The sequence below is a fragment of the Manacus candei genome, unplaced genomic scaffold (genome assembly GCF_025592945.1).
Source record: "Manacus candei isolate 608988 ecotype Guabito, Panama unplaced genomic scaffold, ASM2559294v1 h1tg000067l, whole genome shotgun sequence".
Classification (NCBI taxonomy): Eukaryota; Metazoa; Chordata; class Aves; order Passeriformes; family Pipridae; genus Manacus; species Manacus candei.
This window is the reverse complement of record NW_026138115.1, coordinates 3,569,091-3,590,983: the sequence shown is the minus strand read 5'-3', so window position 1 is coordinate 3,590,983 and position 21,893 is coordinate 3,569,091. Positions and strand designations below refer to the sequence as shown.

The following is a 21,893-nucleotide window of genomic DNA, read 5'->3' as shown; positions in this document are numbered from 1 at the left end:
AACCTTTGTCTTGAAATCTAGCCCGCTAGAACTGGGGTTTAGCCTTTTTAAAATTTTTCCACAGTAAAGATTCCAGTGGTAAAAACATGCTGCCTGCTAAACTTGGCCTCATCTCCCTGTGTCAAAGCACCACACTCCATATCCTTACTACATCTCAGACAAAGCAAGTCTTAACTCTAATATGACACGTACCTGTTATAGCACAAAACCAAGACCTTTATTTTATAGAAGAGTGGTTTCCTCAGCAGTTGGTGGTTAAGTAGATGCTATCAGTTTTTGACCCCAACTCAATACAGAGCTAAAGGACATTTTCTATGCATAATTATACAGCAACAGTAGGTGAAAGCTGAACTAATGCCACTGTTTCAGGAATCTCTGCTGACTCCAGCGATGTTCAAGAGGTTTTTAAAGCCGCCTAACTCAAAAATGGCCCATACTGAAGCAAATGAGCATATTTTAGCTTCTAGGGCTATCTAATGCAATGAACTGCTTTTTGTTGCAATGCTGTGTTATGGTATTGCAGAAGACATCCACTGCAATCCACCGATCATTATCTTAAGAGAATTACATCTCTCGTTACTGAAAATGTATTTCCTTTTTATTGCTATCAAAAGAAAGAACTAATTATGGTTATTGTAAGATGATAGAATACAGAATAATTCTTTCTTTTCCCAAGGAAGAAAGTATTAAAAAAGCAGAAAAATTTTAACCATATGTTGTTTACTAATAACTAGAATTTGGGGAAAAACATCAATACATTTATTTTTCAATTTGTTTATGTGGGTTTTTTTTAAGATGAAGAAGAGGGACTTTGTATTAGAATTCTAAAATTTCACTTCATACATTCCAAATAAACACAACCTGTAGTTCTAAACCCACATATATGAAAAGTATCACTTGCTGCAACAAACTAGGCTTACAGTTTTGCTTAAATATTCTACAGATGCACATGAAGAGAATCATCTAACTTCTGAAACAGCTGTCAAAAAACTCTGGAGGAAGAAGGCATTTTAAAATTGTACTCTAGACACACTAGAGTAACCTTTCTTGTGTTTAAACTTAGTAAGACAAAACTAGTAAAGTGTTTACTCTACTTGAAGAAAAATGGACAAAGAGATGATGAACTGAAGGGAAGATGTTCAATACAGTTTTATAAAACCCATTTGGCTCCCACCACAGGTGCTTCCAGAGCCTAGTAAAACCATATGTGTTAAAGGCTGCTAAAATTGTACATGTATTTTGTTCTCTTAAAAAATATATGGAGTAGTCTTTTCATGTAGTCTCTATGGTGATTCACAATTATTTTGAAACAGGACACAGACTGAGACATTTTCCCCTAGCTGTAAAATAAGCATGATATACCATTCTAAATAAAACATCTTTAAAAATGCATGCTGTTGCCAGCTTCCGATTTAACGGAGAGGCGTGTACATTTCTTCAAGTGTTGGAGTTTTCTGAATGCATTTGCCTTAGAAAACACAAGCAACACCTAGTCATCTACTTCAGTCTAAACAGCATTCATTAGAGGATACATATACCAATGAACAGCAGAGAAGATAATTTTTCCCTAGTAGCCAAACACTTTCTATCTGAACTTTTACTATCGCGCAGCCCTCCCCCATTCTTACACAAAATGAGAAGTGGGGACATTTCTGTAGCTTCAAAAGCAAACTACAAAAGAGCTGGCATAGAGCATCATGTCCCATTTTGCACCTGTTCTTATCATCTGCTCCTGAACGTTTTTTGGTGCTTGTTTCCCTTCCCAGGTACGTACTCCTCAGGTATTCCTCCACTCAACATACTGCCTGCCTTCCTTTTTCCAGCTCCCTCACTTCTATCACTGGTAGCTGAAATCTCCAGTACTGCATCCTCTTTGGGATCAGAAGCAGCTACAGTAGCTCACTTTGCCAATTCCTCTACCTTGGTGTGGTGCACAGAGTCTTCTGATGCCCCCAAACGACAAAAAGTAACAGTACAGCTGAAAATCAAGCAGAGCTGGCTCTACAGATTGATTCACCATCCAAGAAGTGTCCGTAGCATACAGACTGACTTGGGACTGCTGTAATCAAACAAGACTTCTGCAGACTAATGGCTTTTTTGCCCTCTTATCTATAAACCCTGAAAAAGGGAGGCAGAGAGAAAAGTAAGGGCGTGGTTCTCCTCACCTGATCCATATAATTTCCTGTTATCTGATTTTGCTTGGGAGCGCCTAATCAGATCTGGCGAAACCCGGTGCTCCAAATAGAAGGGGTTGTACACGTCATAGCGGGGCCACTGGAACACGCCGTGTAGCTCTGCTTTCCGGTCACCAAAGGAGGCCCTGGCAGATTCTGTGGAGCACAAGTAAACATCAAATGCAAGAGTCCCAGACATAACACATGCTGCCTGGCTTCATAAGGCAGGCAGAGTGCCTTCAGGGCAAAGGACAAAATATTTCAATATTATCTACTTCGGGTAAAGGAAAATAAAAAGAAAAAGAAAACACACATTCACATTATGTCAGGTTTTCACAGTGTGCGAGCAAACACCGGAATTTAATTGGCCATAAAAAGCTATGCATACCCTGTCTTGGAGTTTCGCAGTAAATGCCAAGTAGTTAAAATACAGAAGGTTCCATAGACAGACAGCAAGACAGAAATTAACAGGAAAAGTAGGGCCATGTGTACAGAAAACATCCAATTTATTTGGCTACCTATTCCCTGGATATTCCCACTCAGCTAATGGATCCCAACACCTTCAGGAAGATCTTGTATGGAAAGATAATGCAGCTTGTGACTGCAGTCTCCTTGTTTATCTAGTCTCCTTGGGAAGCCTGTCCAGGGTAAAATCGCTGGTCCAAAATTACCTGAATTGTTGGCTGAAGCACAAGTAGTCGTATCTGAGAATGCTTGAATCCCAGCCCTTTACTCAGCCCATAATCATTTCAGAAAAAAACCACGTACATCTTGGTCAGCAAAACAGTGAAGAACACTGCAGTAGTGTTCTTTACTGTCTAGAGTGAAATGAAGCCATATGTAACGGTACATTAGAGAATGGGGGGATTCTGCCAAACTTTAACATTTACTTTGTTTGCTTCACCTCCCTGGACTTCAACCTATCTCTTAAAAAGTTCTTTACCCCACAATAAAGTGCCTTCTGTTCTGAAAGTGTGTTGCACCATAAGAGACAAACTATCACTGCTGTAAAATCCTCAAGTGCCAATAAAGTGAAAAAGAATAACTAAACACTGAGATGGAACATGAGCAACGATAAAGCACGAATTCAAGCATAATGGGCTGGAGAATGACGTAAATTAGGATGAATGCTAGAAGTGAGGCCATAAAGAATTGCTACACAGCAGATGATGGAAAAGCCAGTGTTCCAGACCAGGAGCACACTTCTTCCTGCTAGCTTACTTCTGTGAGAGCATGAGACACAGTGCAGTGAGTACTGAAGAGAAAGGCTGCCAGAACTTAATTGCTTTCAGAAGGGATGCCAAGAGCTAACACTGAGAATGTCCTGTTTCGCTAAAGGAGAATGGCCAGACATGCACAGAAAATGGAGTGGAACTGAGAGCAGAACTTGGATTTCTACAGATATTTAACAACGGTCTAAGAAAAAAATACTCTAAATACATTTCTCGAGTATGCTGGTGGTTTGGCTAATGTGAAGAAGGAATGACAGCACACTTCACTGTATTTAGTAAATCTCCCTGAAAAGTAAATGCTGCATTTTTAAACACAATTTTAATGAGGCTTAGAAAGCTGTACTTAATTTTTAAAGTATTTATATTTGGAAATAGAAATGAAAGTTGTCTACTTGACATAAGAGCTACTTTTCAAATATTTGCTCAAGAATTTAAAATATTTGCTCAAGAGAGACAATTATGAAGAGTCAGGTCATCTTGCCAGAAGATCTGCCAGCTTATAGCCTAAGGGCCACTCTGTACACCAGGTCCTTCAGAAATGATCAGGAACCAGAATTCCCAATGTAGACACTGACTGATAAGATTGTGTAGAACAGCATGAACAAAGAAAACATTCATCTAAATGCTGTTAGACACATCTTCCTTCTCCCTGGAGAATACTCATACCTCAAAATCCTTGCTGGACTTCTCTGTATAATATCTTGAGGACAAGATAGGACAAAGCAAGGTAAAGCCTGCACCCGGACCCAGTAAGAAAGGGGATTATCAGGAGTATATCCTGCATTTCCATAGCATGTCCATTTGTGGACTTAAAAGAAATAGCTACCAAAATAGCAGGCAACAGGAATGGGGAGATCAGGCTCAGAGATGAGAGGGACCTCACATATTCCACCTCCAGCTATTCTGTTGCCTGTTTGTGTCTGGTGGGACATCACAAGTAAAGCCCACGAGAAAGATCAGGCACAGAATGGCCAATCTACACCGAATAGCTCTGCTGGGCTGATTAGCTGGGCTCTGGTGCCAGTGTTACCAGCAATGGTGGATGAGGAGGAAGTTTGGTAATAGGCCCACAGGAGGACGCAAGAAGCAATGGCAAGGACACAGGGAGAGAGAGAAGGGTGGGAATAAAACCACATAAACACAAAAAAAGTTATGTAGTGCTGCATTAGTTATTATGCAACATGTGGTTGACTTTTTTCAGTTATTAAGGTTTCCACCTCCAGAAAAGAAATACATTCACATGGAACTAAAAGCATATTCCCAGCTTATCACATCCTTGAGACAAAGAAATGCTAGAAAAAACAACTGTTTAGGTATGTCCCTGTGCCAAAATTTTCCCTTACCTAATTTTAGGCAGCTTCTGGCAGGACTAAAAGCCTAATGATAGCGTATGCCCTGTAACTCATGTTACTGGGCCAGGATCCTATTCTTTTAAAATGGCACTGTGTCTGAACTGCATTTACATAATTTTGGCAGTTTGAGTATGGGACTAACATGCAGAGGTTGAAACACAAGATTGCCGTGAAGCAAAGAATCATAACATCACGTGCAACCTCATATCATGGAGATCTGTGTCCCCAGGCTCCCAAAAAGCAGCAAAAAAAGCAGGAAATAGGAAATACTAGGGACAAAAAATTCTGCCAAGTAGTAGCGCATGCCATGTATGGGCAAAATTTGAAAAGGAAGATGTGTTAGCATGTTAAAACATATCAGTATATTAACCATGAAAGCCAGACCACCCTCCTCTTTTTACTTGAGTGATCTGGATGCTGGCATGTGTTAGGTCTTTCCTTGCCTCCAAAAAATTCTTTGCTAAAGATTCTGTTTCCCGTACGTGTCTTCCATTACTTTTGAGTATGAACACTGGTGTGCAGTCATCCCTTTCAGTCTTATTCATGCAACATCACAGAGATTCACAGTGGGATGACATACTTCCCAAAACCTCTCTGGGTGTCCAGAGAGAAAAGAAACAAGCTCCCCAGGCTCCCCAGGGAAGTGGTCACAGCCCCAAGCCTGCCAGAGTACAAGAAGCATTTGGACAATGCACTCATGTACATGCTGTGACTCTTGGGGTGTCCTGTGCAGGGCCAGCAGTTGGACTTTGATGATCTCTGTGGGTCCTTTCCAACTCATGGTATTCTATGATTCTTTGAAACTAGACCAGGCTTCTAGAAAAGTTCTGCAAACATATGTTTTCAGTAGGAATACAGTAGGAATAACTTTCAAGGAGTAGCAGAAGCTAAACAACTATTTCAGCAACGCTGTTTGTATTGTACCTTTAATCCCTCCAGCATGTGAGATACTAGGAAGGTTCTTCGGCTGTACATACGCCAGTTTGAACGGAGGGACCACAAATGGTACCTCCTGACCATCCAGGGGCAGTTTAGAAAGCAAATAATCCTCTGAACAGCCAACTTGACGCTTCACTGACACAGAAGACAATGGAGGCTTCTCTACAATAGTTGGCTTGCTTGCAGCTCCTGCTTCAAATTCCTGCACCATGGAAACTGCTAAAAATAAAGAGCAAGAAAAACAGACAGTCCACATGTGCATTAATTTTTGAACAATACCATGAACAAACGTCTTTTATTTAATAGTATCTGTGCTTGATACATTACTTAACAGCTGCTAATATTCAGTTTTACAGCATTCAGGACTAGCACCTGGAAAAGATATTTTTCCTCCTGACACCTATACTGGTCCAAACTCTCTGTTGCCCAAGCTTCTATATTTATAGCTACCTTCCTCGTAACGTGAATTTTCACAAAAGCTACACTTGCATCATTGAAGAGTTCTTCAAACAACTGAGACACCAAAGAAAATCCTGACAGTAAATCCACAGAGTGAAAAAAACAAAAAAAAAGAAAGTTTTCAAATTCTGAGAGTTCAAAAGATACAAGACCTTCACACAACCTTGGGTAAAAAAGCTGTCTTTTTTGGACAGTATTTTAGACGGCGAACAGCAGACTCCAGACAAGTGTTATTTCTCAGTTCCAATTCATAACACTTAAAAGCATGTGTTCAATCTCCAAGTGGAGGTATGGAAAGAATTTTGGATGTTGTAAAAGAAATCAAGTTTATCACGGGTGACACAGTCATTTTATTAATGGGAAATTTCACCATTAATGAAACCAGAACAGCAAAACTGTTAGTTGATGTCATTATGTCAGAACTCACGATCATTTTTTTCCTTTTCCATGCAGAAACACCATTTACAGCACGTTTTCATATATTCTGTTGCCATTGTTTTCAGTGTTGCAATGTAGAGGGGACCACAGTTAAAGATCCAGTGCAGCAATCAAACCTGAAAAACACAATAAAACAAACCGTAGTAGATGGGAATAGTTGAAACTGGAATGCAATATTATCGGTTATTTAATATGCAGCTGCTTATTGGACACAGTCCCAATGAGAATGTTACTTCAGTCATAAAAAGATCAGAGCCATCAGATTTCTCTCTCTGAGACAAATTATTTTTATATAAAAACATAAGGAAAGAGACAATAACTAACATACAGCATCCAAATACTTTCAATAACCCACTCAGACAGGTCCCTGTCTTTTGGGAACACTAAAATTGTCCTCATATTTGTGCATGCCACTGGGCTTTAGAGTTTACCCAGCTTTACAGCTGTTTTGATGTGGTCTTGTCAAGTCATTTGCAAGATGTGTTTTTTATTCCGTTTCCCTTGTTCATGTTTCTCCTATCCTCTTTCGCTCCTCTACTATTTTCACATACATCTATACGTGTTTACATTTTTTCACTCAACATAGTCCATACTTTTAACTTGAAAACACTCTTTATGAATGATGCCAAAACTGCCTTCTTTGAGGAACTACTGCTTTCTCATAATTGTATACACATGAAACTGAAGACCTGGTTTATTATATAATTGTCTGCTGTGCATACAGAAATAGAGCACGCTGACTTTCAGCAAAATAAGAGGCATGTAATCTACTAAAGAATGAGAACAAGTCTCTAACAGCTGGTTAACATTAAAAGAACTTTATGACAATGCTAACTGGCCTCATTTAAATGTCTTTATTCATATCCTTATGTTCTCTTTTCAGAAGAACACAGACAGCTGTGTTGCCTCCTTTCCAAAACTTTAGCTGTGTAAGTCTAGTCCTTTTACATCCATCTAAAGTACACAAGGTTCTTAGTAGAACATACCCAAGACACGATTTTAACTCCACGGAGGTTAGAAGACACCAAATAGAACAGGAACATAAGTTGAAGGGACAGGAAAGACAAGTAGGATAAAGGAGGAAAACACAGAGTACCTCCAGTACTGCTATTTATGTTTTGGGCCTTTGCAGTCACTGACATACTGAGACCTTCACAAGGAAGCCCTACATTAACCTGTTATCTTTAAAATACTAGTGTGAAATATAACGAAGGTTTAGTACTACAACTGCATAACTGTTCCAGAATTATTCTTAATCGTAAGCTATCACAAAGGATTGATCAGAAGGAAATTCTTAAAATATATTCCCATTAAACCTAAACCTAGGTAAACCATTATTCTACTGCAGCAAGGACCTAAGGAAATATTTGCTTTAATACAACTTCTCTGAATAATTTTTGCTGGGTTTACCACTGAGAGATATTTATCATTTCCTCTAGTTTTATACTGCTCTTTGTGTTCAACAGAGCAAAATACAAGTACCCAAATATAAAAACCTCAGAAGTAGCCTGAATACTGGTACATATTATTCTGGAATAATGTAGGCTACTGAAGAGATTACAGCATAGTCTCTAATCAGACAGGGCAGCGGTGCAGTATTCTGCTTTAAAAGGGACACCATTATACAGAATGGATGCACAGAATCCATCACTCAGTACTTGCCTTGGTCTCGAAATTGCCCATGAGTGTAAGTACAGCATGAGATCTGCATCAAAAATCTTCAGAGGCAATGCCACAACCTCCAGAACCTGCTCTGCATCTTCACAGAAGCACAAAAAGAGGCATGGGAATTCCTCATTAAATCCTCCATGGTTCTAAGGATCAGATTTTCATTGCTGCTCCTCCCTTAGAGGCACACTCATGATAACTAAGTCTTCTAGTTTACTTAGGCTTCCCTTGCAGCGATTTTCCTTCCCAGCTGTTATCAGTACACAGCTGGAGTTAATATGCTTCACTCTTGCTCACCATGTTTAAACTGGGCTGAAACAGCTGCTCTGTTTGCTCTAAGCTTTGCAACAATGGTATCTAAGCCTCAGTGGCAGTTTGCACAGGCAAAACAGACTTTTATCTTAAGATGTCCAGATTGAATTTATTCGCTACTGCTGGTGAAGAAACCAAATGTGAGTAACACCACCCTACTTTCCAGCTACATAAAGTGGAAAAATTAGTTTTTCTGCATCAGAGAAAATTCAGTTCATGATAGTAAACTGTTTAGCTGGAACCATTAATATGAGCAAATAAACAAATATAAATCATCTGTCACAAGCAGTTGCCTTTGCATCACAGGGCTCAGTGATATAGTCTTTAATCATTATCTTTTTTCCCCATTTATCAATATGCAAATGTTCATACATTTTTTTCTATCTGAAGACAAATATAAAGCAATTCATCACTGCCTACCGCACAAAACAGTATACTATTTACAGATTACTGTTTTGTAGGCAAGGCTGTATCAGTAGCCAGTGCTAAAGTATATAGACACATATCTTAAGAGTTTTAGTTTAAATACAGGATTTTGAAAAGACAGTTCCAAGAGCAAGAGACTAGAGCACAGTTTACACTTTCTTTATGCTTAAAAATGTAGTGGTCTCAGTGACAAATCTTGCACTTGGGTTCCTGGACTTGTACCACAGCCACGTTACAAAAAAAATGACAGCATTTGCTGAGGGACAGACCATCACCATCTAGACACGGTGCTCCCTCATTCTGCTTAGAGCACTTGGCTTTGTTTGTGAAAGCACAACATGGATCGTCTCAAATACTTTTAAAAATTTTAATCACTTAACTAAGCTACAGTAATAAATACAGTTGTTTTTTGGTTTAGTTCAGAAGAGCAATTCTGGCAGTAAATTAGATGGCTTGGCTCCCAGTTAATATATTTTCTCATATCTGTATTTTCCAAACTGCCTACAGTTAGTTATACAATTTTCACTGCATGCAAAAGTTTCCTCTTAACCATGTGGGAGAGAAAGAAATTTAGTAGGTTCTATTGACTATTTTATTAACTGAAAATGAGCAAAAATATTGTCGAAGACTAAACAAGTATTTAATGGTCTTGACAGAAGTTGACATTTCTATCAAAGGTTAAACTTATCCCACATGCCAGAACTTTTTTCTGGTGTTGGCTACTCAAAAATCCTCAGTATAATATTCAACAGTTGTTAAAAGGTTGCACTAACATGAATTCATCTGGGAATGCATTTGTGAAATAAACCTGAACTGCAGAGATACTTTTTAGGTTCCCCCCCGAAATCCAAACTAGTACTGACTTCCCAGTAATGTCATCCATTTTAACAAGAAGTTAGGACCCCTTGATGCTATCTCTGTATATTGGAGTCAGTTTTTGTTAGGCAATATGCATGGATAAAGACACCTTCCATTGTGGAGATACTAGACTGAGAAAACGATGGGGGAAAAGGAGAATTATCCCTCATTTTCAGACAAAAAATGAGAGAAATCAATTTGCAGGAGAAGAGGGAACTGAACCCAGATCTTGTCACTCTGTCTCAAATTCTCCCCTTCTTGGTGTTTTTCACCAATTTCAGTAACCCTTTTAATTTCTCTCTTCCCAGTATCAAGGCAAAGTAAGATAATGAATCGTAACTCAGCAATTGTACTTCCACACTAAGGCAAAAGAAGAGCCAAGCTTATTAGAACATCCTGGAAACGACAAAGTTTAGAAAGCAACCACACACATACACTGAGCCTAGAGAATTACAATCACTATTATTTTAATGGGTTTAGATGGAAAACATAAATTATCTTAATGATTTCCAGACTTCTCTGATAGAAATTTTGACTGAGTTAAAATCAGATAAACAGAGTATCAAAGATTTTAGTTCCAGATGCCTCCAGAACGATTACAAGACAGAGATGTTTGGAGAAGAAAGTAAATATTTTCAACAACTCATTAAATGAAAAGAACATGACAGAAAACGGATGATTGCAATATTATATATTAAAAGCTGAAAGCAGTTTGAAAAGAAATGTCAGGTCTTTGCTGCCATATGAGGAAAGGGTGTGTTTTGCAACATGTTTGTAGGCTGCCAGTGGATTTTACTGCATTTAGTCACAGCACTGTTCCATAGGAGTTGAACAGGTAACACATTGAAAACTATGCAGTAGAAACAAAGGTGAAATAGCTGTTCTCAGACAGGGAGAGCTGGCTAAACCAGTGGTTTCAAATGTTTTGAGATTTATTGCCAGTCATAAATGTATAAAATGCATTCTCAGATCTGCATTTCAGAGACCCATCACGGCAAAATTCTAGTAGCAGTAAGTTCTCACAAAGCAGGATGTGTAAAAGAAAATATCCGGAAACAGGGATGATTGGTTGTTATTAAGCATTTGGGACAGATGTTGAATGACATAAGTGTCTACAAGTCCAGAAGCCAGGACACTTTGCAACATCTGAGGATCTGCCCTGTGGAGAAAGCGAGCTCGAGCTTGCCAGTTCACACCTCAGCCAAACACCATGTTTATGCTACCTCTGGGCCTTTCTGCCTTTAGGATCCAGGGGATGCAGTCAATCCCAGTCATATAAATCCTTCAGAGAGCGTAACAGTACCACCTCAGGTCTCCAGATGTTTGACAGAAACACAGCACACCAAAAGCTGCTTCTGATGCAGGTCAGATGGATTATCTTTTGATAGAGCAGATGCTGCCAAAGGTTTCACTTCCACAGCCAGCTGTTTTGTGGTTTTGTTTCTGGGGGAGAGCACCTGGGAGCTGGGCACTTCTCTGAGCACAGCTCTTCATCTGAAGAGGGGTGGCTTGTGACCACTGCACCTCAAAACCATCCCACACTAGTAAAACAGCTTAAATAGTTTTGAGAAATTTGCCTCCAGGTACTTTGCTGCTGTAGCAGCAAGGGTAGCACATGCACCCACACAGACACATAGGGCCACGCACAGGCACACACTTACCATCAACATAAAGCCCACAGTTTAAAAAAAAACAAACTTCAGTTTTTTTGGGGACTGTAGGTAGATCTGACTTGTACCACCCACGCATGAGAGAGAGGTACTTCAAGTGGGTCTGAGCATGTGAAATGAGAGGACACAAGCTTTTGTTCCTATTCATCATAAACCTCAGCAGCAACAGGTTGTCTGGAGGAAGAGGAATTAAAAAAAAAAAAAAAAATGTCATGCCAACACACACCTACGAGGTGCATGATAAAAGGCTCCTATCTATACCGATTTCTGGAAGAACCCCACAATAGCAATATCTGCAGTAACTAGTGGGTGTGGGTGTGTACATACACCTGCCTACTCTGGTTGTAGCTGCAACTCTGGGAAAAGCATGAAAGCTCTGGGAATTTACACGCAGGGATTATTCCACTTCCTCTGCCTTCCAAGGAAATTAAAAAAATGTGAGGCTTTCCCTCTTTTTGTGCCTGGAAAGAGAAATGGATTTCACTCTGAAAGCAGTGGATCACAAAGGAGATGCTGAAATGACACAATAGAAAAAGAGAGCCTATGAGAAGGCTTCTGAAGGACACAACCAGATAGCCATTCTTGTGGAAAACATCTCAGAAACAGTTCAACAGAAACATAATGAAGAGATGCAAAACTCTCCCAGCGCAACAAATAAATGAAGACTATAATTACATATTTAAAACTGAAGAGGAGACCACATGTCATTAACGAAGTTTAGCTGATGGGGATTTTCTGACAGACCGTTGCACAGCTTTCCTGGGGCAAAGAGCCTCATGGAGTTGTTTAAGTACTTACACAATCGAATCTGGTAACAGAAATAGATGGCAAAAAGTTGCTGGGGAGAGTGTCACACTCCATGATGCAAACAAACCACTAACTGCTGAGGCACAGGAAGCACCTTCCAGCACTGGTAAATGATGACACAGCAGCCCATCGGGGGAAGTTTTATTTCAGAAAACATTCCAATAGCTGACTTCCTTCACTATTTATATCTTAACTTTCTGTCTCCAGCCTTATTTTCCCCCTAGTTTTTATGTCTTGCTAAATTGAGCATTAATTATAAGTAGCATCTCTTCCTTCAGATCTTAAAATATTAGTATCTAACCTTCTCTTGTATTTCTCTTCAGTAAGCTAAGTTGACCAAAGCAAGCCATGTAGACAAGTATAAACCTGTAGGTTTTACACCATTTAAGTTTGTTTTGTATAGTTCTTCTCAAAACATTATCTTGCTTCTCTGACCAGTTTCTCTCAGGCTGACACCACAAGTGAACTGTGCACCTCAGACTCAACAGTATCACAGGATAAACTAAGGTGAGAAAATATTTCATTAATTACCACTTGTAAAGGCAAGACTGCTCTCATTCCTACAGCACTGTATTGACATCCCAAATTGTTCCTGGTCCACCACTAGCTCTGCATCCTCCTAATTATATTTTGAGCACGTGGAGAAGAGGAGGAAGATGGGAGTCTCCTCCACACAGACAGCATCTCCACTCTCCCTCTGATGACTGCTGTAGTGTTCAGGTAAGATATTGTTTATTCGGCTCTCCTAAAGATAACAGTTGCAGGTAAAGTTTAAAACCCTTGTAATCAGCAGGTGTGCTCAATACTGTATAAAACTGTATAAAAATATTATTCAGCTTTAGCAAGCTCTCCTGAGTCAAAGGAAACGATCTCGGATGTCAATTCTTAAAACTCAGGTGTTGTCACAGCAGTAAAAGCAGAACTCACTGTGACCCCCAAGCAGAACTCACTGTGACCCCCTCCTGCCAAGGAGGTCTAGCTCTAACTGTACAAGGGTTTTCCTGGAGCAGCCACATTTTCCTGCATGCAGTTGGGAGAGACCATGCCATGTCACACTACAACTTTCCCTTCTCCCTCCAGCTTCTCTGCCCAGACAAAGATGATCTAATATATGTCTCTCTTTGTGCAGGCCCTGAGCTGAACTCGACAGAAAGATCACTTGTGCAATCTAGCTGTGGTCTCTTTCAGCTCAACAGCTGCTTCTTCCCAGGGCTCCAGTCTGGAGGAGGCCAAATGGCTTTCAGCACATCTGCACTCGCAGTCCAGGCACAAGAGCACTGAACAGAGAACATCACAAAGAAGAACTAATTGCTCTTGCCTACTTCCCTGAAGAAAAATAAAGCTGAGCAGGTGTGTGTGCTTGAGCTATTGTGCTACAGGAACAACTGCTCCTGCTTTCCAGGCACCCCTTGGAGAAGGCGAACAAGTCCTGGCACGAGTACACGATCCAAAGTTATCCTTCTGACATGGTCCCCAGGGACACCCTGACTCTGGCTCAGCATTATAGCCTTGCACCTGCAGCCCTTAAACACAGACTTACTCCAATCCTACCCCAGTACGCAAAAGATTAATAATATCATTTACAAGGGCCAAAAGAACAATTTCCATAAATCTGAACCAGTTTTTCTCGTGTGAGATTTATATTTGAGTTGAGAGGGAAACATTATAAATCTATCCCATGATAAAGCTTAAAACTTGGGATTTTAATATGCTGAATCCCCTATGCTCTGGGCTGTAAAAGTTGATATAGTGTTTCTTCCTAATGCTGCATTAGGCAAGGAACCAATTCATCCAATTACTGAACTGACAACACTGTTCCTCTGAACCGAAGATAAATTCACTGGCTTGGACAAGGATGTACAATATGGTATGTATTGGGGCAGTAAACACAAAAGAATAAATCCATTATGTTGGACTGCAGACCACTCTGGATTCAGATGGAAAACGGCAAAGCAAGAGTTGAAGTCAGGACACCAGAAAAGAAAGCTGAAGAGATTGGAATATCTGGAAAAAGAATTTGGCTTTTGATGAGAACATGGAAAGAATTCAACATAAGATAAGTCCTTTGCTCTAAGCAGATTAGGAACAAATCATGACAATCACTGACGGTTACTTTATAATGTAACTTAAAACTTAAGACTTTCTTTATGTATTCTGTGTCAAGTTTTAATCCAATTTTTTGTCCTTCTGCCGTAATGCCAGGAAGCCACAAAAATAGAACTGTCAGTCCCTCTACAGCTCTGATACCAAAGAAAACTGGAAACATCTGGATTCATTTTTCAACAGGACAGCCAAGAAGAAGGTATTTTAGGCAAGAGCATCTGCCTGTGGAGTTCCTTAACATGGTTAAATGTGTCTAGTTTTGAAAAGATGGCCCTTGGAAACCAATTCAATGCAACGCTGAAAAAGAGCACTGAATGGCATCCAGGACTCCTCAGCCTCTGCCATGACCACAGAGCCATACAGAAAGCACATGGATACACATATAACAATCAGACAGCTAATGCAAACAGCTCTTCCTGTATATTTCAGGAAAAAAAAAAAAAGATAAGAAAACCCAAGCAGTTTTGCATTGAAAAGTAGGTTCATTTACCATTAAAACTGTTGACCTACAAGAGCCAAGATGGAATATTTCTTTACATATACATGCACACATTTACTGCTTTGTTTTAGGTGAAGCAGTTTTCTGATCATTATTTTACAAATTATTATTCTTCTGTTTCATGACAAAACCAAAAAAACCTGTCAATTATGGAGTTTCCACTGGATGAGGATTCCCTGTTCAGCAGGTCTGCTCCATACTATCCCTGTATAACCAGTTACAGCACTGTGGTGAGAGGAAGGAAACCTATAAATTGCACAGATGAAATGGAAAAGACTGTGGCTGAGATTAGGAAAGGAAACAGGTGACTGCAGTACATCTCATATATGAAAACAGATTAAATGAATGAATCAAGAAAAGGAAATGGGAACTGATCTTAATTAATTCAAATCCAAACCAGACTGGGAGTATGGCACTGCAGGGCATGTGTACTGAGCTCAGGAAGCTGCCTAAACACACATTGAAATAAAAGTCCAGAAGAATCCTGTCTTTTTAAGGTACCACTGTTTATTACTTTTTGCATTAAATCTGCCCAGACCAGGGACACAGAACCACTTTTACCAGCCCCACCAGTGCTTCTTGGAGAGCTGTACTGTCTGGAGTAGCTGGCAGCTGCCCAGGCAGATAAGTGGTAACCAGGCACTGCATAAAACAAGCATTTTTAAAGGAGTTTGTATAAACATTGGGAGAAACCAACAGAAATCAGAACAGTCTCAATTTAATGGCAGTATCTGACATCCCAATCATTACCGGCCAAATGCTGCTACAACTGTGGGAGATGGTGGTAAGACTCTGCTCCCTCCTGAAAAGACAGAGGTCATGAGAACAGAAGTTGGCAGCATGAACCCACCATTCCCTTTTTTCCATTTGGACAGATTTGCTTAAGGACACAGTGAACAACAGCTACAGCATGTAACCCTTACAGAATGTAAGGGGTTTTTTTAATCCTATTGAGTTTAAATCAACACTCTTCACAAGAGATTTTGAACCCATGACTTCATACATTGGTGAAACCAGATCTAGAAGTACACATACCACTGAACTGAACGAAAGTCAGGATAATTCAGGGAGATGGTGTGTGTTTAATCAAGACTTCATGGAAGACAATTTTTAGCTACTCAGTTCACTGCTGAGCAGACAGAGAACCTGAACAGGAAACTCACAGAGAGTTCCCAATCTAGAGGCCAACAATCCCCTTTTGCAAAAGTAAATCGTGGAGAAAAAAGCCCCAATGAATCCAACCCAGAATTAAAAGTTTTAGAATTTTCCTCAACTGCAAAATGAAACTGGTCTTGAGAATGTTTTGTTGTCACTTAGGAGTGCTAAACAACACAATTTCTCTCAGAAACAGGAAACACAACTTGTTTTTGTATCAGTTCACCACTAACCACAAAGGCGCTGCTAGCTCAAGCAACTTTCAAACCTCATTCTGGCTAACTGTCCTCTCTCTGCATGGCAGGCACTTTCCTCACTGGAAGACATACACACATAGCAGACTGAATGTCTGAACTTTGTAACAAGAACTCATCCTTAGACCCCTTTTTATCTGCCCCCTCTAGCCCCTGCCAAGCCCTGGTCTAGGGCTGGGCCATTTGTGGCCACGTTAACCACCTGACCCAGCTTCAACAAGCAGGGTGGACAAAGCCACAGGCAGCCCCTCAGCACAGAGGCATGAGAACTCTGTGGGAGAGAGGGCTTGCATTCCTGCAGGCAAAAGGGACCCTCCCACAGCTCTGATGATGAGGCTGTCACACAAAAGCCAAGCAACCTTCTAGCTCTCCGTGGTTCAGATGTGCATTAATGTATCCCAAGCACACCGTGCTGGATGAGGCTGTTCCACCGTTCTGGGGCCCAACATGGTGCCCTGGGGAGCTGGGTAGGGAGCTCGGTACCCCCTTTCCAGGCTGCAGCACACTGCACCAGCTCACATCCAGGTTCCAGGCTCCAAAGCACAGATGCTAAATCAACAGAGTGCCTCAAAGGTTTTGAGGTCACTGGGACATGGTGCTTTTTTGGACTTCAAAACTGGTTTAACTGCCAAAGGAGCATCTCCAGAACTTGCCCTTCAGGCCAAATCTAAAACTCATTGCAATGATCACAAGAACCCCCCAAACATCAAATGCCTTCATTTGGGATCTAATTATCTGTTCTCTCCAGTTTAAGTGTGGCTATTAGATCACTGAAAAACAAAGATTCAAAACAAAATCACCAGGGTACAATTTACAGGAAAGATAAGCATCAGATTGCCAACATAATTTTTTTTTGGCACCGAATTAGGGTAAACTTCATCTGCAATGACAGGCAAACAAATACTCGTGCTAAGCTTAAGAGAAGCATCCTCACTAATTCTGCACGGTTTGATGTATTGAGATTAGTAAGGGATATGATGCAACACAGATGAGCTCAACCGAATCCAGGTTTTGAACATCTTCCCACATGAGGCTCCTTGGTTTAGGCTGGAAGATTCATCCTGGCTGCAAAACGCTATCAGCCTAATTTTTCTCAGCGTAAGCAATCTTTCTGATTGAGCCTGAACGGCATTACTAACTGGAATGACAACACCGCTTAACTCAAACAGAGCCTGTCCTACTGGAAGTCAGAGCATGCTTTGTCTTTCACTTTTAAGAGATGAGATCTTAAATTCCCTGCTGACAGAGATTGGGTGTTGTCCTACTTAGATTACAGTTAGAATATTTACCAGATTTAAGGTATCAAGGGAGATAGCAATTCAGAGTAAACAAAGCAATTCTTTCATAAAACTAAACAAGAGTCTGAAGAGGGGAGCAATATGCTTCACGTAAAATTCACTAAATGAAGTAAATAACACCTTAATCAAGCAAACAAGTTCAATAAATATTCCACCAAAGTCAAAGGGTACTTCTGGTATAAGCCACAGCAAGAAGGATTCACAGCAAGACAGGAGGTCTAAGCTAGCCAAAGTCTGTCTTCTTAGTTGAGGCTGTCCTTTCCAAGGCAGATCCTCTGGCTCTGCCCCCACACGTGGGGGCTGCATCTGCCTGTCCTGAACTTGCTTAAAGGACTGGCTGCTACCAGAGGGGCAGTTCGGCTCTCCCTTGCAAACAGCCATTCCTGTAGGATCCAGTAAACTTGCAGCTGCACAGTGAGTTGGCCCAGCTCACTGATTAGATACAAAATCAAATGACCAGAATAAACAACCTTTTTTTTTTTTCTTTAAAAAAAAAAGCAGTTTTCCAACTCTCCCTGTGGTTGACTGCACAAGGTGGGGTCAGAATGCAGTGTGGAAAACAAAGGGCCAGAGCAGGACTGCCCTTTTCACAGCCAACCCACAACCCTGGGGAGTGCATTTAGTGTAACATACAAGTGAGAGTAAACCACCTAGGAGTACGATGAACGGAGGCTGAGTGAAAGCAAACCAACTGACACTAAACAAATGGCAGAATGAACAAGTAAAACGACCAAGCCTAATGATTAGGACAAAGAAAAAGAGGCCAGTGCCTAACTGGCGCTGTGTTTTTCCCAACACTGTAAATTAATAGTCTACACACACACATGACTGACTGAGCAATCCTGTCCACATTCATTCTTTCCATAGCATAGGAAGGAAGAGGAATTAATCACCTGGGGATCCATCATCTAAATTAAATGCAGGGAAGGGCTGTGGAGTCCAACATACCCTTTGGGTACAGCGTTTTTAGTAGGTGTCATTTTTATAAATATTTGCAAGAATCAAGGGACACTTTAGTAATAAATATATTGTTATTGAAATTAAATATTGCTTAACCACATGTATTCTGGAAATATATATTTTAATATTTAACATACAGTTGGAAAAAGGACTAGAAATCAAACCTTCTCACTTCTGGATTCATTCCCTAGCCACCGACTTGTAAGATCACAGCTCACCTAATGAATATTTCTGTACTGAAAGCAAGGCAAAAAAAGTTTCCTAAGTAAGGAGCCAGAGACCACCAGCCCAGAACAGCACTCTCTTGAGAAATGAAAGACGCAAATTCAGAACTTGACTCTTCACATCTGTCTAACAGCTATACACAAAACCTAGAAAGAATAAGAAGGAGGGAAAAAAAGGCCTGGCAATGTATTCCCTTGTATGTTTTTTAAGTGGTCCTGATCATCTATATGTAATCTAAAGACTCTTGGGCTCTCCAAGAGCAACTTGTCAAGGAACACTGCTTCTGCATGCCTGGACAGCTTGGTCACCTAACTAACCAACACTACAAACACTAAAGGCACATCAAGCATCAGACCTCAATGCATTCAGCAAATATCACTAGGAAAAACCTGAGCCTGCACAGATCAGAGACCTAGGGTTAGGACTGCAAGGATCTAGCTCCGAGGCATTGGTGCTTACAAGATCATTTACATGCCCAGGCACTTGACAGCTGTGGCCTAGCAGAAGTCCCTTGAGGTCCTATTCTCTTCCTGCACAATTACAGTGGCACTGACAGGAAGTGTACATTGCAGGAACGGTCACAATATCGACCTTTCCATTCTTATCTAGAGAAATGCATCAAATGAGATGTTTCCATCCAACTAGGTATGTTTCAACATCAAAGGAAAGTTACAAGACCAGCTTAATTTGAGATATTTATTTCAGACTGCTGTTTAATAACGAGTGGTCTTACACACCCAGGAATCCAGCTTTATGGTATGCATTCAAAAAGTACACTGTGAACAGGACCGTTTGAAACTGCTTGCAATCACACCTGCTGCTTTAGCAGTGCTCTTGGATACAGCAGGTTATAACTTCAGTAAACAAGTATTTTCTGATGTTAATTTCACCCCATACAAAAGGGAAACTCTGTCCAGCTGTATTCACAACTTCTGAGTTTTGGCTTAACCACATCTCTAATTACTTCAAGTGTTCTTAGAGAAGGTGATCTAGTTAGCTATTGCTGGCCTATGGCAACGCTTAGCTGTTAATTCACACAGAAAATCTGGCTTTTACAAGGACATTTTCATACAGCAATACCAATTTGAAACCGTTCTAAGCGCAACCTAATCTCTGACCAAATTTACATGAAGATTTAATTCTAAAGTACTTCGAAACAGTTCCTGTTTTTCTGCCTGCTTTCATTTCTCAAAGTCGATAGGAAATACAGACCCGCACGGCACACGCGGCCGCCGCCGCCGGGGCAGTTCCTGCGGCCCCTGCCCGCCCCTTCTCCGCGGCCCCCGGGCGGGCACTGCCCGAGCCTCCCGCTCCCGCTCCCGCTCCCGCTCCCGCTCCCGCTCCCGCTCCCGCTCCCGCTCCCGCTCCCGCTCCCGCTCCCGCTCCCGCGGTACCTGCTGGGAGGGCTCCTGGCCGCCCCTCTGCACTCTCGCGGCCGCCGCCGGCCGCCTCCTGCCCGGCGGAGCTCCTGCGGATCGGCGCTGCCCTGCCCTGCCCTGCCCCGGCGCTCTCCCCGGGCTGCTCTGCCTCCCTCCCGCCCGGCCCCCTCCTGCCCTTCGCAGCGGGCACTGCCAGCCCCGCCGCCCGCCAGGTGCGCTCCCACAGCGCTTACTCACCGATCCCTATCGCGGAGGGGGAGTTTCCCCGCCGCCCTGGGACTCTCCCGCCTCGCCAGAGCTACTCACTGGGGCAGACTTGCCTCCAAACGGCTGCCGGTGACTCTTCTTTGTCGCTTGCTGGACCATGACACCTGCGAAGTCGGTGCCAGAGCTGCCCCTCGCTTTGCTAGAAGCACAACTGGGCGTCTGTTTCAGAGAGAAAAGGCGAATTTTTCTTGTTTTACAATGTTCCTAGAAAATGGCATGTCTAGTTGGAATATGGATCCCTGTCAAGTTAGGCTTTATATGGACACATGAGAAAGCCCCTGCCACAGGAGTGCGTAGTCTGTAGGGTAATTTACGGATCACACACAGGGGATTGGTTCAGAAATTTCATCAGGAAATTCTGGTTTGGAAATTTTCTTGCAGGAAGGAAAAGTTCTGGGAGGCTCAAGGTGGTCTCTCCTCGATTCCAGTTTTTATAACTAGAAGTGCTGAAGTACCCCAGAAGGCAAATATGAGCAGAAGGTGGGGCTACATTGGTAGGAAATGGGGTGTATTTCCCGAAATAAATGCTGTTTACACTCTGAGAACATGAACATTTCCAGTCTGAAGTTTTGCACAGTGACTCTTGATTTGAGGTCTTCCGTGGATTCCCCATCCACCAGGACTGTAGTTTTTCTATTACGATATTTTTCATTTTAAATTTTATAGCACCACAGACCTGCTGCTAACTAAGAATTTCATGCCTGTCATCATGCAGTATAACACAGCTACTTCGAGCTCCAGAGCCACTGCAAGGGAAACCCTCTGCCAAAAGCACAGACTCATAGTGTTTGAGCTAACAAAGCATCTCTGTTCATCTCTGCATAGAGCCAGTCACAAGTACTGGGTATCATATAGCAGAGTAGCTCTGATTCCTGTTAATGGAGCTCATGAGATTATGTGTGGTCACTGTTTTAAAGAACTACCAGTAACCTGGTATGCTTCCAGAATTATCTGAGTCCTCCTGAGGTGCATATTAAGCACCCATTTCAAGGCACCTCACTAAATTAATTTACATGGTCGAACAGCTTTATTTACACTGTTCATAAAAGTGTGTTGTTTAATTACTGATAAGGTCCCTGTATGCAGTTTGCTGCTATCAAGTTACGTCAGCATTTTCATGCTCCAGGGTTTTTCAGGCTCTCACCGACTTCCAGTCCTGCCTGAGCAGCTCTCCAGCTGCTGGAGTCGGCAGTGCAGTAGCAGCCAGCCCTTGGGACTCCAGGTTCCCTCTCTGATAAAGGAAAGGACACTAAAAATAGTATTTTTTATAAGGCAGTTAAAGGAAAAAAACAGTTTGCAATACTAGTTTCCTTCTTAATCAGGGCAAGGCTGTGCTCTGTAATTTGAGAGGGTCCCTTCTCCCACCCCTGTGGCTCTTTTCATGATTTGGGGCACACCTTTCAGTCTGCTTTCAGCTG

The 21,893-nt window shown here is 41.5% G+C and overlaps 1 protein-coding gene across 6 annotated transcripts in view; it reads right to left on the bottom strand.

The window, feature by feature from the left end:
• Window positions 1–21,032, bottom strand: part of TC2N (tandem C2 domains, nuclear) — a 39,074-nt gene extending 18,042 nt beyond the window's left edge. The window contains exons 1-4 of one of the 6 annotated variants that reach the window (XM_051806673.1): window positions 20,446–21,032; window positions 6,584–6,710; window positions 5,683–5,913; window positions 2,166–2,330 (exon numbers count right to left, since the gene is read on the bottom strand). In XM_051806673.1, coding sequence (XP_051662633.1) covers window positions 2,166–2,330; window positions 5,683–5,913; window positions 6,584–6,650 — 463 coding nt within the window. In that variant the 5' untranslated portion in view covers window positions 6,651–6,710; window positions 20,446–21,032. Of the gene's footprint in view, window positions 1–2,165; window positions 2,331–5,682; window positions 5,917–6,583; window positions 6,711–7,580; window positions 7,705–20,223; window positions 20,363–20,445 lie in introns of those variants that run through there. The other 5 variants (XM_051806669.1, XM_051806671.1, XM_051806670.1 and 2 more) reach the window with 5 other exon arrangements.
• Window positions 21,033–21,893: the final 861 nt, after the last annotated feature.